Source organism: Gavialis gangeticus, unplaced genomic scaffold (genome assembly GCF_001723915.1).
Source record: "Gavialis gangeticus isolate Ggan-Ray unplaced genomic scaffold, GavGan_comp1, whole genome shotgun sequence".
Taxonomy (NCBI): domain Eukaryota; kingdom Metazoa; phylum Chordata; order Crocodylia; family Gavialidae; genus Gavialis; species Gavialis gangeticus.
The window spans coordinates 38,555,988-38,571,653 of NW_017729029.1; the positions used below are offsets into that span (position 1 = coordinate 38,555,988).

The following is a 15,666-nucleotide window of genomic DNA, read 5'->3' on the forward strand; positions in this document are numbered from 1 at the left end:
CAGCAACCTCCCCCCCACCAAAAACAAATAAAAAAAAAAATCCCAAAAACAAAAACAGTATACAAGCCACAGACAGAGGTAAGCAAAGCCTTTGGCCACAGCAGAGCCATTCTGAACTGATGCAGCACAAGACACCCCCTGCGATTGTGAGGGACAAGGAGAATGAGGCAAGAGAGTGGGAGGCCCCAACACACTGGCCCTGTTCACTAGATTGATGTTGCTCTTGCTTCTGGCCTGGAAAATGCCTCATACAGCATTGCTAGTGAAACTTCTCTTTGGCTCAGGTGTTCAGTCACTCTGGGTGCACAAGCTGGAAAGATGCTGTGGTGCTTTACACAAATCAAGAATGACACTAGCTTTGAAAATCAGCTCTGCCTCTTGAATTAGCCCTGAATCATGCTAACTGGATACCAGCAATTAATGAGCACAAAGCAGCCCATATTCAGCAGAGCTGGAAGCAGCAGGAACACAGTACTCATGGCAAGGCCTGCCTACACCCAATCTGAGTCTAACCCAACTGCCACATGCCTGCCTAGTCACTGCTTCCTTCTAGCAACTTGTCCCTGCATGAAATACTCTGAGGTGCTTCTAGTGGCAAAAGGTGTACTTGGTAGAGGTGTATGTCTTTTTGTCTCAGACCAACATTGCTACCAAGTACACTCCTGAAAAATGGAAGATGCCAAACTTTAGCTGATTTTTGGATTTAAGCTTCATTGCAGAACATCAAGGAAACTTTGGTTTTGTTTTTTTAACCTCCCTGCCTGTCATCTGACACCCCCAGGGAAGGAATTCTACCTGATCAACACATGAAAGAGTTACTCCATGCAGCTCACAAAGACACTCTCATGGACCCAGAGGGGGGCAACCTTCCATCTTCAGCTCCCTCTGTGAAAAAATGAAGTTTTTTCCTACCTATGGGGACTTTTTACCCTCTTGCACCGACTACACTTTTCCCAATGCCTGACAAAGGGACTTTGTTCTTTTCTGCAAGCTCTCAGGATCAATTTTCTTGCCATTTTCCAGTTGGTTTAATAAAAGGTATCATTCTGGAACCAAGGAGTTCTAGTTTTTTTGTAGGTCTAATTGCAGAATTACTAAAAGGAACTAAAATGCTTCATCCTGCTCAAATGAGTAAGTTCACTCCTGTGTAATATGCTGCTGGGAGCAGCCAAGTTTGCAAAAGAGCAAGAAGCAGAGGAATCCCAGGCAGGTAGGCTGAGTGAAGGAGCTAAACACACCAGAATGGCAGAAGAGGCATTTACCCAATGAGCTGGGAGACATTCACAAGAGTGAGCCCTGCATAAGCTGCAAGGGCAGCCCAACAGCCAGCAGAACCCAGAGGCAGGCCTATGCAGCATTAGGCTGGCAAGTGTGATAACTTGTCCTGGACTAATAAATTATAGTTTGGAGACATTACCCAGGGGGATAGAGGTCTGTAAACAAAAAAAACTCAGCCCTTTTTTTTTTTCCTCCCTGAACAATGCAGCCCCACCTGGAAGAAACACACACCTAAGTAAACTATATCAAAGGCAAACTCCTACTAGAAAGGCTTCTTTCCAATTCTCCCATCATCAGCCTTGCCCTGCATCCTCCAGGGACACTAAGGTCATTCCCACTCCAGCCCTGCCTGTCCTGCTCCTGTCCCCAGGACAGTCCTGCACACAGCACATCTCACTGGCAACAGGTACAACCCACTTCAGGAGCAAACTCTAGCAAGCTGAGCAAGGCAGAAGTTGGTGTCTGCATCACACCACAGCCAGGGAGAGGGAGGCAAAAGCTGGAATCAGTCTATTGCAACGTGAGCCAGGCAAGTGCAGCACAAACTGTCCCAAAAAGGAAGTAAGAAATCTTACATCCTGCACCAGCTCCAAAGTAACAAACCCCATCCTCAGCCCTTAGCTTGCGCTTGCACCCACCCTGCTCCACTCCCCCTACAAGCTCTAGATTATTTTTCCGCTTTATTTCAAGTTTAAAGCAACTTACTAACCTGTAAACAACTCTTCTTCCTACCCCTTTCCATAAACTGCTGGTGATATCACTCGTACATCCTGCTCCCTCCCCTTTTGGCAAGTCAGGCCTCGGGAAGGCCATGGGATTGGCTGCACTATTCAGCTGGCCTTAATTCCCTTAAGGAGACAGAAGGGCTCATTAGTGAGATATGGCAGGTGGCTAATGAGAACCTGTCTTGTTCTCAGTGGCAATTAGAAATCCACTTCTCCTGTTTCAGGCAGCAGTTCAATCCTTGTTCTCGCTCTCCTGTTTCATGACTGTCGAAGTGCCAGGCCTTAACACTGGAGACAGCCTGCTCGCAGCACCTTCTCCAGTACCTTTGCATCTGCAGAGTTTGAAGTGCTTCACAGATGTGAATGGCATAAGGCTCTTGGTGGGAGGCAGTCGTTAAGGGATCTATCTGAGATCTCCCTTGCCAAGCCAGGGCAGGAATGCGAACCAGTCCTGACCTCAGGTCTGTGCTCTAACCATTGACCTTTCTCCCTCCCGTTAAGGGACAGTCCAGGTGACTCTCCTCTCTCATTCATGAGGGCTGTCTTCCATTTTCCCTTTGTCCTCAACAAGGGCTTAGCAGCACCCCTCATAGTCCAGGACCCCATGCACCAGATGCTGTACAAACACTGAACAAAAAAAGGGGCCTGCACAGAAAGCTGAGAGTATTAGCATAAGAATGGGCTAAGAGAGCATCATGTCCAGCACACCTGTACACAGCTAGAAGAAGCTCCCCCTCACAGGTTTGACTCATGCAGGCTTTAGCAGGTAAAAGGGGGGGGGGAGCGGGTACTCAAGAGCACATGGACGTAGCAGGGGCTAAGAGCCCCTCTGCTCACTGCAGATGCCACATCTTGAGTCACAACCTGCATTTGATACACTAAAGTGTTTTCCACCTACTAACCCTGAACAGCCCTGAGGTTCCTTCCCCTGGACAGGCTGCTGCAGGCCAGGAGCTAAATGTCTAGATTTACATTCAGGGGACACAACGCAAGGTATTGGTTATGGAAAGTTCTCACTGATACAGTCTGTTCCCCTTGGGGCAGTATACATACTACAAAAGTGTCTGTGGGAGACAAAGTTCCTCTCAGGAGAGGAGCTGCGGCTCTTCTACTCCTCTGCAGTGTCATAATGAGAGTGGCTACTGGTTTGGGAAGTAGGAGGGTTAGCAGAAATGTTTCTAGGGACCATAGTGATGTGGTTTGAAAATGGGATGCTCTGATTTCTTAATAAATGACTGCTTGCTGAGCACCTATTTCCAATGGCCCCTGACAGGTAACCAACCTGTGGCATGGGTACTGCTAGTAGCACTGGCAGCCTGTCTGTGGCATGCTGCAGATGGAGGGGGCAGGCAACACATTGGCAGATAGGACAAGCAGAAAGCAGAGCAACACATTGGGTGAGGGAAGGGGATTGGAGTGGCACTCAGGAAGGATGCAGGGCTTAATCTGTGGTGTGCCTGCCAGAAAGGTTGGCTGCCACTGCCTTGAAGTGTTGAAGCTACAGCACATCTGTAACTAAATGTCTTCCCCCATTTTATTGCTGATGGCTTTCCTTTTTTTTGCCACATACACTGGATCAGTTTCACCACTTTGCATCTAGGCAGTTTCATGATATGTTGCCCTATCTCAGGTATGTCCTTTTTTGGCCTGAGAAACAATTAAGTGCAAACAACCATCCACGGGCTATATCTCAGCTGACTTGTGTCCCTATTTTGCAGAAACGTGCTGAGAGCCCTTCAAAGGATACGTTTGTTATCAGTGTAAGAAAATAAAGTCAGGGGACTCACTACAGCAAACTGTCAGACCCACCTTAGGTGTTGCTGCCTGATAAACAGTTTGAGTGAAATATTACAGGCAGCTTTAAGAGGTTCTGAATCAGCCTGACGTCCCCCATACAGTCTGGTCTTGGATAACCTTGTTCTTGAAATTTACAGGGGAGATGAAAGTCAGAGGTTACCCTCCTAAGTCACTTACAGGCCCTTTTCAAAAAAAATCTCTGCCCTCATCACCCCTGCCATTCATTTTTAGCAACCAGAGACACTGCTTGGAGACCAGAGATAGCTGTTTGCTTTTGGCTTTCACTGCAAGCCAAGCACTATTACCCAAGAAATCCAGTTTTCCCTTAGCAAACGTGCATCTCCATGTCACATACTGCACCAAATATGTGGCTGCACAGGAAACAGTTGCTTTGCTTTTTCATTCCTGCTGCATTTGTCTTGTGCAAATTCCAGAACACAGCAGATCATACAGTTGTTCTCTTAAAGAGACAGTCAAGTCAGAAACCATAACCATGCAGATCAACTGTCATTATGCTTTAAAAATATACTGCTATCTGTGAGCAAATCTTCATAGCTGGAGAGGAGGGTGGTAGGAAGAGGAGCAAGAAAGCCAAGCCAGGGTTGTACAAGTCAGCAACAAAATCCAAATGTTCCAGTTCTCAGTATGTTCTTTAACCAAGACATACCTCCCTGGACGTAGAGCCTAGCGTTCTAGGACACAATTGACTTTCAAAGAAGGGCTTCCAGACTACATCTTACCTCCTGATAATGCCAACTTTGGCGCTGCATGCTGGGTCTTAAGTCCTTAAAGGAACGGCTATTTTATTACATTTAAAAAGCTAGTCAATAAAAGGACAAGAGGGGCCCAATTCCATGTACCCTGAGGCCTGTACCTTGTGTTTTTTACCATTTACACTAGTGCAAAATACAAGAATGATGCTACTGCTGAATCCTTCTTTGGTAGAACTGCATGCTCCTTTTGCCCCGGAAATGGGAGCTTCATAAGGTACCAAGCTGAATCGTGCCCTGTATCCTGAAGGGGCTGAGACCTCCCAGACCCACTTGACCCAAGGTATATCTGCCCAGGACACTTGCTAGTTATGAGGGGGAGATGTCAGTCTTACCTGGCCCAGAGACCCCAGCTGCTGCCTGCAATTCTGATATTCCCTCTAAGCTCCCCACCCCTGCTCCCCCCCAGTAAAAAAGGGTACCCAGAACTAGTGATGACTCTGAAACTCATGCTAAGCTTGGGCCTACTCACAAAAGTTAAAATACAGAATACTGATACTATCTGCATATTGCAAGAGGATGCAAGTTCATGGCTAGGCCATCTGAGAAGGAATAATAAAGTATCTCTTCTAGCTGATCTTCCTCTATTCAGGATGATTTCAGGCAGACTCTTAGCTGTCTGGTGTGTAACCATATGAAATGTCTATCCTTGATTAATTAGTATGGTAAATATTTCTGTGACAGGCTAGCTGGTAATGATTTGGCCCAGGGGTTTTGAAAGGGTAAAAGATGATTGGAGGGCTTGGGATTCCCTTTCCTCACCAATCGGACCCCAGAGACTCACCCTCCATATCCACTGATTGGCCCCTTGGGTCACCTGGAGGGGGATAAAAGGGGCAGCGCAGCTGATTCATAGGAGACCAATGAGGAATCAGGAGGAGACAGACTCAAAGAGCTGGCCCAGGAGTAATTACCCCAGAAGCATCTGAAGGAGTATGACCTGTAGGCAGCAGTTGAACCTTCAGCACCAAGATGTATGGCTGGTAGGAGAGGCTCCCTGCTGGGCTCCAGGATCCCCTAGGAGAGGCTGCCCAGCTTCAGCAAGGGACTAGGAAGCTCAATGTCAGGCAGGGGATCCTGGAAAGTTAAAACCCCTAGCAGCTTAGACCAGTACCAGCACTGATGACTGTATGCTAGAGTTTCTGCCTACCATGTGGAAGATCTGAGTTCAAGTCCCAGCTGGGGTGAGTGAGGTGTCAGGGAGAAATTCTTGTTGCCATAGAAAAGGGACCATGGTGTTTTCCTTCTTTCCTTGCTTCAGGTACCTAGGCCCTATATTCCTCGTTGTTTGACATTCTGTGCCTTTTAGATTTTGCCAGCTGGTATTGTTTGTTCTGCTGTTTTGTGTTTTTATATTTTGTTAATCCTATCTTTTGTCAACTGGATGAATATGTGTATGATTGCCTAACCTTTATTGAATCCTGCCCCCTCAGGGCATTACAGTGTCCTATATACCCCCTGGTTTATACATGTTATGTTCCCACTACTGTCTCTCTCATTAAAAGGTATATGGTTAAGTCCCCATTGGTGGTCTGGCTCTCCTCTATAGAAGAAGGAGGATCTCTACACCTCCCACAGTGGTTGTGCACCTGCTTTGATCCCTTCAACTGGAGAGGGGGTACCTCTTGGAGTACCTCCTGGGTTGCATTTCTTTTGTAACTAACTCACGTTTATGTGCAAGAAAAGACATTCTCCATATATGATAGATGTCTCGTCCTGATTTAGTATGTTTTTCCTGGCTGTTACTCAGTTTCTTAATCAAACCTCTTCTTACTGGTAACTCATTCAAATTAGAAATTTCTGATTAACCAGTAATGAGCAGGTTTTTCCTGTCAGTTACTGCTTGGGACTCTCTCTTGATTTACACAACTAAAAGAATGCTTTGAAGATGTTAAACTCAGGGTATAAAAAGACAGTAAAACAGCGCATATGCTTCGAGAGTAAAAAATTTCTCTGACACCACTTGCTGATGCGCCCAACTTACTCAAAGTTGAAGAGAAACAGATCACTTCTTCCTCACCTGTTTTCATGAGAAATCATCACCTTATAGCTAATAACTGGACTTTAATTTGGTTTGGGCTCACTTGACTTGATTTTAAATACTTGTAGTAAATAAAGCCTTTCTATCACTCATTGAACAAGGTTCGTGTCAATCCCTAGGCTAGTCTAGAATCCTAGGTTTTTATTTGCTAACAGTAGCGACCTGCTTGCCCACCGCTTGTTAGGCTCCTGCTGGACTCTAAACAGGTTTAGTTTGAAGAACCATCACGTTGAACAACTTTGTCAGTGGGTTTTTTCCTTTTTTTAATAATTTTTTTTTTTTTTGCACAGAAATATACCAAGTTTTACAGAATACAAACTGCAGGGCTCACTGTGGTGAAGACTGAAGAGGGTTGATGGAAGAGAGTTCTCTTCCACCTCTCTCTGGCCCTTCTCGGGTTCCCACAAAATCCCAAAGGTGGCTACTGATGACCATAGACACCTCTCACAACCTGCTAAGGCCCAAATGTAGAAAACAGGCCCCAAAGGAGGCAGCCACAACAAACAACACAGGCAGCTGAAAACAATGGAGGCTCTGGAACAGAAATCACAGCATTTTCTATCAACTTGGTTCATGAGTCAACATTTCTGTGGTCAGATGTTGCACAGCAAAGCAGGGGAGGATATGGTGCAGTTGGACCAGAGGTAACCCCAGGACAGCCAAAAAGAGTATAAAACCCAGTTCTCAACCCAGCTGAGTTGTCTTTGCAAGTACCCACAGAGGGGGAATTGTGCTCAACTTTACAGGAACAACAGTGCTGGATGTTTCAATACTACTAGCACTATGGGATCACCTCATCCAGGGTTGGAAATGTTGGCAGTGACAGTGATGTGGTGAACAGAAAAAAATGCAGGTGGCCCCTAGATAAGTCCCTTGCTGCAAAGAGCTCTGCTTACTAGTGGAGTTCCTTCAGGAACCGATTGCAAGCATAACCCTGAGAGCAACTGGAGCACTGTCCAGGATGAAACATAACAGGAACACTTTTCTCAACCCCCTTCATATCCATCCCACAAGCTATGCTGTGCTCCTGCTGCAAAAGGAAAGAGATGGGCCATGCAATTGATTGGTACTACAGAACCACCACCAAGAAGCTATTCCTTCCTAACAACATATCACAGACCCAAAGAAAAACCCAAAAAGCAGGAAAAACAGCTGCTCTCCTACATCAGTTGGAGAAAGATGCCATCAAGTCACACTCCTAGCATTTTAGGACAGAATTAGTCTTCTAGACATCCTTAGCAACATTTGGGTTTCATTCAAAAAAAAAAAAAATCTTCCAGAGTTCAATTTGCATAAGAGTTGATGCCCTGCTGTCCTGAAACATTTTGGTCACAGGCTGTTTCAGTTCCCAGAATTAGCATACATTACAGCTTTTATATTTAAGGCTCAGCAAAGACAGGCTTGAGGCTTTTGAACAAGCCCTTTTTGTGGATTCCACTAACTCCTTTCCATCTGCTTTCCATTCTCCTAGGTTCTTGACTTTTTACCATCCTCATTTGTCCTTCTGGTTTCTGAAGGTGGGGAGAGAGTAGGGAAGATTTTGGAGTGAAGGAAAAACCCTCATGGAAACAACAAACTGAACTGGTAGTGAGGGCTGGGACCACAAAATATCACTGCTGGTGTATGACAGCAGAGCTGTGCCCTCCTGAAGGAGCAGGAAACTGGACTCATCACGTCATTTTCAGTTTCTCTAACTAACAACTGCCCAAAACCCATTCTCAGTGGTCCACACCCACTACAAGTCCTGCGCCTAAACTAGACAAGACATTAAAGGAAAAACCCACATCACTGAATCCAACACGGCTCTTGCAAGCCACCTGCCCCAACATGTTTCTAAGAGAGCCAGGCCTTAACCAAGTCTGCCTATGCCCCGTTTGGGCACATTCTGAGGTGACAGTGAAGATCTGGAGACGAGGGAGCAGCATAGGAGCCTGAGGTCTAGCTCTGTTGGAAGCTGGGACTTCCATAGTGACAGCAGATGATCTGAGAGTCCCTTCTTGTTTCAGAATATTAGCCCTAGCACCTAAAATGCACCACAGCCAGTATAGAAGTCCCCCAAAAAACCACTTTGTAGCTCTAGACCAGTGAACTTTTACATGTCCAGAGTGAAGCCTCACTGAGTTGGCTCTGGGGAGCTTACAGGAACCTTCTACTTGCCCTATGCCAGGCTACACACCTGTCTGCAAGGTTCTTAAAACACTTCACCAGCAATGAATTCAGCCTCACAACCACCTCTGTGAGGTCAAGTTCTTCTAAGTGAGGAAGAGAAGGCACAAGGAGGCTACACACTTCAGTGGCAGGCTCAGGAACAAACCCGATTTTTGCACTCCAGGTCTCACACCTGAGCCACAATCCCACCCACAGGTTAGTCTCCAAAGAGTTGGCATGTTTCATGCCCCTCTTTACAATGATGTCACTGTATCCAAAAGTCACAGGAAAGAGTGCAGTTGGTCACTTAGATACATATAAAGGAGATGGTGCTGAGAACACCACCTCTCCAACACGGTCGCACTGAAGAAGAGAGGTAGCATCTTGTGTCAAATATGCACCATATAGAAAATGCCCCTTCCCCAAGCAGCCAACTCCAGCCTGGAGAGATGTTAAGAGCACAAGACCCACCACCCTAACTCCCCACACTATATCTTTTGCTTAACCAAAATGGTACAGAGTGATTTTGCTGATGGCAGTGTCATTCAGAGCACTAACAGCACTGCCAGCGTCTGGGCACTTCCTGAGTGGCAGGGTCCAAAAGGTTTAAGGTTTTCCCCTCCTCCCACCCTACCCATCCCCTCCGGCTTACTTCACTGCAACATATTCACCCACAGCTCCTTCCTCCTCGCTCCTGTGCTCTCCCTCCCATTTCAGTTCCAACGTTCCTGCCTCTCCTAAAACTGCTGCTGCCCTTGCCTTAGGTGACAAAGAAAACATGGAAACAAACAGTGCTTGTCTGACTTGGCAAGGTCACCAAGCCCAAAACCAACAATCTTCCAGCCCGCCGAGTGCTAGATTCCTTTATGCCTGGGGCTGCAATATGGGCAGCAGCAGCAGCAGCATCCAAAATAGAACCTCAGATTAGACTCATTCTAGGCCCTCCCTTTGCCCCCTCTTCAAAGCTGATTGTGGCAGAATGAACGGGCAGAATGAACGGGCAGAATGAACAGAACTGAGAAAGCAGGTCGGGGGTGACAGCAAGTAGAATTTCAAGGGTTCTGGTTCCTAACATTAATAACTACCCTGTGGCACATCACGTGCTCTGGGGAAGGGGAGATTTCCTTGTTGCACCCTCCAACCTGGACATGTAGTTTCACACACCACCTTCCTTCAGCTGGTCCAGTCAGCATTGGCAGGAAATGGTGGGACAGGGAGGAAATAAGTGCATGAAGCCAAGAAGCACCCCCTTTAACTCCATTCAGTATGTGGTAGAGGTACTGGCAGAGATCATGGGGCACCAAGGAGTGTGGAGGTAGTGATGCCCCTACTATTCAGAGAAGGGGGAAAAACCTTGCTGATCTGCTTGGACCAGTATTTGGTTTAGGGTCATTTGGGACAAAAAAGAAAGATCATTCATTCATCCACCTTGGCCACAGAGAAATCTAGACAAGTATCCTACCCTCCAAGCCCCCATCCCCAACTGCTACAGAGGGTGGGATATGGGGATGCTCAACAGGAAACATGTTACAAAGCCAAACTCAGATATCTGCACCAAGGGATCCACTTTACATGTGAGTACTGCTTAGATTTACCCCTTTAAAGACTATATAGGATCCCTGGTTGCAGCCCCTCCCCTTGACAGATAATGGCAACACTAAACACATTGATAGATGGAACAAGCAGGGGAGAGACAGAGAAGTACAGTCAGTGCAGCTCACTGGTCTAGGTGACAAAGCTAGAGTGAATCCATTTTATGTTGTGCAAAGCTGTGCAGAAGTCAAGTGGCTCAACATTCTCTCTCTTTCTCACCCACACAGGCAAAACCAAGGAGAGGTAAACCTTCCGAAGGCAAAATAAACATCAAACACTTAATGAATGAGTAGGGAATAATCCAGAACCATCTCCTCTTCCTTCCACCTGCCCCCAAAACAGATCCCATAACTTTGATGCAGAAAACAAGGGTCTTGTCTAGATCTAGAACCAATGCCAGTGATGGGGCACAAACCAGCTCAACAGGTATTGAAAGAAGGGGTAAAAAAAAGTCCCATCTGTGTGTGATCACTCGTGCCCCAGTCTCTGCATGTTGCAGCACTGTGGATGTAGGGGCATCAGCACCTGCATGAGTAAGTGGTGGAGCCAAGGTGAGCTCTGGAGTGGCAGTGAAATTGTCTGGAATTCAGGGAAATGATGCGGTTCTCTTGGATGCAATGCACCAACATGACCCCCACACAGAGTCTGTGATGATCTGCCACTTGTCTCCTGCTGCTATGGCACTCAAGAGGGAATGGAGGGCAGGGCCAGCTTCCCTTCTCATGGGCAGCTGCTCTGTGGAGCCTCCCTCCCCCTGCTTCTACTGGTACCACTATTGCATAGGGAATACCATCTATGTGGGACAGGCTTTAGTCCCACAGGAGGGCTTAGGGACTCTTCCCACAGCAAGGAATTGGGCTTTGCTGGGAGATGGAGTGGAAAATTCCCAGCCAGCTGCTCCCAGAACCCTCCCATCCAGGTAATCCTGGGCAGATACTACTACCCCACCTGCCACTGTGCCTCTCTGAGCTGGTCCCTTTCCACATGGAGTCTGGGCTGGCTATGTTTTTCCTGGTGAAGAGAATGTGGGGAAAAGAAAATTGCAGAAGCCTTCTTGTGTTAGTGGCTTCTCTCTGTTGCAACCCCTGCTTTGGGGAGGAGAGGTCTAGCTGGATTCTGTTGCCCCACCTCCCTCCCGTAGGGCCAGTTATTTTTGGTGAACAAGGATGGTAAGGCTATTCTGTGATGGCATCATCTGGTAAAAGTGAGAGAGCAAGAATCGCACCTGAAGGAGGGTCCACGCATGGTAAGTGGGCACCATTATTTGCCCAAGCTAGGGGACACACCCACAATCTCTTCGTACTTGGGTGGAGGGTCACTGTAGGAAACACTGGTTTCCTCACCACTACCGTTCTCTGGGTGCCCAGTCACCTCCTCATATGAAGGGGGAGGGGTGGCACTGGATAGTCTGGAGAGGACAGACACAGAGTGCTCTGGAGGGTAAAGGGTCCCGTCCAGCTGGGAGCCACCTCCTGCTCTGCCATCTCCAAGCACCCTGGGGCCTGGCTCCCGCTGGTACTGGGCCTCCGTCTGGCTGTGCGACGTCTCTCGGTAGATCATGACTCTGGGGAGGCTGCGGCCCGCACGGCTGGCCAGGTAGCAGTTCTGGGCATAAGAGGGCCGGTGGCGCGTGGCTTTCTGTAGCTGGCACCTCCAGATGATGAACAAGGCAATGACTATGAGCAGGGCCACTCCCAGGAGGGGTACCACCACATACATTGCATCAGAGTGCCCCAAGCCCTGGCCAGGGTCCTTGACAGAGTAAACAGAGTTGGCATAGCCCTTCCAGAACTCCAACTACAGAGAGAAAGAAAGAAGTACTAGTCACAAGAGTTCATGTCACAGCAGTGCCCACCCTGCACTCTTCAGCTACAATTGTTCAGCCACCTCCTCCCAGCCCCTCCCCTGTCCAGCGGGGCCTCAGATGCAGAGCAACCCCTGAGGTAAAGGATTCCAACCACTTACTTTGCCTGCAGCTAATGGACTAATGACATGACATCAGCTGTTTCAACACCAACCCCTGCCCTGGCCAGTCAAAGCAAGAGAAGCATGACACAAAAACATGCTGTGGAAGTGTCAGCACTGCCTTGCCAATGCTAGAATTCAGAGCACAGACCCCAGGACTTGGAGTGGGAAGAAAACATTACACTGCCCTAGAGAAGTGTTTAACAAGAGAAAGTGAGACCTAGATTTGCTACTGACACTTAAGCAATTGGGCAGTAAGCCATCTTGTGAGGGGGGCAGGGGAGAACTTCCCCCCCACCCCCCACTCCCCAACTCCAGACTCAAGTTACATACCGTCTTCTCTTTGTTCTCAAACACCTCCTTGACCTCCTCATAGCTGCAGATCTCCTCAATGCACTCCCGCTCAATGGTGCCTTGGCGAAACTCCTCCAGAAAGCCATTGGCCCGGGGCAAGCGTCTGAGAACCGAGTGGGCATTCCTGGCCCCTAGAAACACTGAAACAAACAAAGAGGAACTGAGGGCTTGCACTCTCACACATGCACGCACACACCAGCCTCTTTCCCAGCCAAAACCTAAATGTGGAACTTGTTACCACATCTCTGAAAAATCAAAAGCTATAGCACAGCTGACTTTCAATTTTCCAACAAGGGCTCAAATAGGGGTAGCCAACCTGTGGTATAAGTGCCTCGGGCAGCATCTGTGTGGCACATGGCAGATTAGGGAGGGGACAGGCAACAGTGGCAGATAGAGCAGGAAGTAAAAAGCAGAGCAAGAGATTGGGCAGGGAGCAGAAAACAGAGCAACAGATCACTCAGAAGCACATCAGAGTGGCACTCGAGGATGGTACAGAGCTAATTTGTGGCACGTCTGCCAAAAAATGTGTTCCTCCCAACTTCCCTTAGGACTAGAACATGCTCCCCTCCACACACCCTGCCACCAGCTAAGCTAAGCAGCCAGTGACAGAGCCCATCCCTTCATGCTGGCTAGGATGAGATGCCCTATCTTACTCTACCCAAGAGAAAAGCAGGACCTGGACACCCACTTTCAAGGAGTCCCAGCTGCCTAGGACTAGCCTGGATAGTGTCAATATAAAGCACTTGATGGAAGATGTGAACTGGGCTGAGGTAAGCCTCTCACCACGTGGGACAGTGGCCTGAGAGATTTTGAAATAGGATAATCATAGCACCATCCCATTCACCCAGTACTGTCATGTAAAGAAGCCAAAGGCATCATATCAAAACAGAGGTTTGGCCCTCCAGGGTTCACATGCCCACTCTGCAGCACTGAATGCTTTAGGGAAAAAAAGCAAACACTCCTGCTCACCTAACTGCAGGACTAGGCTGGGGGGAACCTCCCAGCACATGGCAGCAGCTAAATAGCCCTATTTTTATAACCTCCTGACCCAAGGGAACATTGCTAGTGTTACACTCCCAGGATTTCAAAGTGCTGCTACCTGTGGACAATATGCTACATCACCCATCTGTTCTCCTCTTTAACCACATAGGAACTTTACTTGACACCCAATCCAGGCCAATCCCATCCTGCCATACAGCCTGCCCCAGTCTTTTAGAACATATGCACTTAATCCAAAGGACCAGATTAAACAAAGCACTGGCAATGGCAAGAGACCAGAGCCCCACAAGCACTGCTCCAGCACAGATCTGCTTGTGACCATTACATGAGGCAGCAGCTCTGCTGCATGGGGAAGAACCCTGCATAGAAGAAGAAAGCTGCCACCTTGGAGGGCCTGATCCCTGGAACAACAGGCAGAAGACCTGTCACGGGGGCTGCCCACAAGCACCAAGCATCAGACTGGAATGAACAAGCAGACAAGTTACCCCACCAAAGGCACCTGTGTGTGAGGGAAGGAGGTTTCACAGTAGTCATGACCTGAACACATACTGCAACTGTGTGATCAGAGGTCAGGCAGTGAATGAACCACTGACAATATCCCCTTGAAAAGGATGCCAATTTAAGTACTTTCAATGCAGCATGCACATACTAGCCATGCTCCTTCAGCCCCTTATGCCATGTTAACAATCCCACAAGCTCCTGGAAGGAATGGCTTGTAGGAAATTCTAAAAGGCCTCCTCAAAGCCCAGAGGGGCTGTGGGAGAAAAGGCCAAACTCCCAAAGTTCCCTGGAAAATTAAACCAATTCCCATTTTTTGTTGCGGGGGGCGGGGGGCAGAGAGAGGTCCAGATAAATGCTCAGCTGATGGGAAAAAAAGGGTCCCGTTGAAGCACTGCAGAACTGCCACAAAACACTAGAGGGCACTCTGGCAACACCAGCAGACAGCCAGAAACCAAAGCAACCAGTGCCTGAAGGTAACACTACTCTACAGTTATGGAGGGGCAGGAGGAGACAACAAGCTAGTCAGGATGAGAGATAGGCAGCAGCAAGTGAGAAAATATTTTTTGATATTATCAGTACAGGACCAGGCAGACACTGCAGCTCCTCTTCCATCAAAAAAAAAGCATCAACTATCCCATGAAAGCTATGTAGCTAGAACAATGACTGTCTGTTGGGTCCCAGTTTGAGATGGCAGAGCCCAGACGAATCTCACCACAAACCTTATAATAACATAGCACTACACATAGCACAGCAGGGCAGCCAATATACCAGAGATCAGTTAAATTAACTAGGTTTATCGAGAAGTAAATGGGTTCTGTGGGTTTGATGGACAGGACCAATCCCAGGCCCTGGCCCAGCAAGCCAGGAATAAAGGCATGAATAAGAAGGGGCCATGCATATAGGAAGATAATTCAAGTGTACCCAGAGTGGTCAAACACTCCAGACTCTATAAAACAAGCAACATGAATGCTGTTCATGACCCCTGCCTTGGCAACTCAAACCATTTCTAGGTTATACAAAGCAAGACATGTTGCCTCACCTGTATCCAGAAGGCACTAAACAATGGCATCAGAGTGAGGCAAAGGTGGAATTTGCCAGGGCTATGCTACAGAACAGTATTTTGAACACCTGCCCACCACAAGTTGCCTAACATTCAGAGCAGGGAGAAGGCAGCAACCTTGGCACAGCAAGGCACAATGGCTGCCTAAGCCGGAGTGGGGGGGGAATGGGGAAAGAAGTCACAGCTTGTGCAAATTCAAGCACTCTGTGCACACATACAGCCCTACTTAAAGTTAGGCCTAACACTTAGGTGACTGCTACTCCCTTGTTAATTAGGGGCTGTACTTACTGCTGTGGTAGTGGCTGATTTCTCCTTCCACTGAATGACTTTCATTTATCTTGCCCTCAGTGCATACAGCAAGGGATCCTACAGAGTACACTAGAGGTCCTGATGCACCTGTATTCATAAGCAATTACTACTCTGATGTGCTGCTAA

At 47.8% G+C, this 15,666-nt stretch overlaps 2 protein-coding genes across 6 annotated transcripts in view; both read right to left on the reverse strand.

The window, feature by feature from the left end:
- The window catches only part of LOC109300668 (mitochondrial fission factor homolog B-like), a 54,839-nt gene extending 42,698 nt beyond the window's left edge, over window positions 1–12,141 (reverse strand). The window contains exon 1 of one of the 2 annotated variants that reach the window (XM_019521421.1): window positions 12,070–12,141. The gene's annotated coding sequence lies outside the window, so the exon portion shown is untranslated. Of the gene's footprint in view, window positions 1–1,987; window positions 2,370–12,069 lie in introns of those variants that run through there. The other variant, XM_019521422.1, reaches the window with a different exon arrangement.
- The window catches only part of PRRG3 (proline rich and Gla domain 3), a 14,304-nt gene continuing 10,221 nt past the window's right edge, over window positions 11,584–15,666 (reverse strand). For all 4 annotated transcript variants that reach the window (XM_019521424.1, XM_019521425.1, XM_019521428.1 and 1 more), the window contains 2 exons: window positions 12,651–12,811; window positions 11,584–12,149 (listed from right to left, as the gene is read on the reverse strand). In XM_019521424.1, coding sequence (XP_019376969.1) covers window positions 11,613–12,149; window positions 12,651–12,811 — 698 coding nt within the window. In that variant the 3' untranslated portion in view covers window positions 11,584–11,612. The remainder of the gene's footprint in view (window positions 12,150–12,650; window positions 12,812–15,666) is intronic.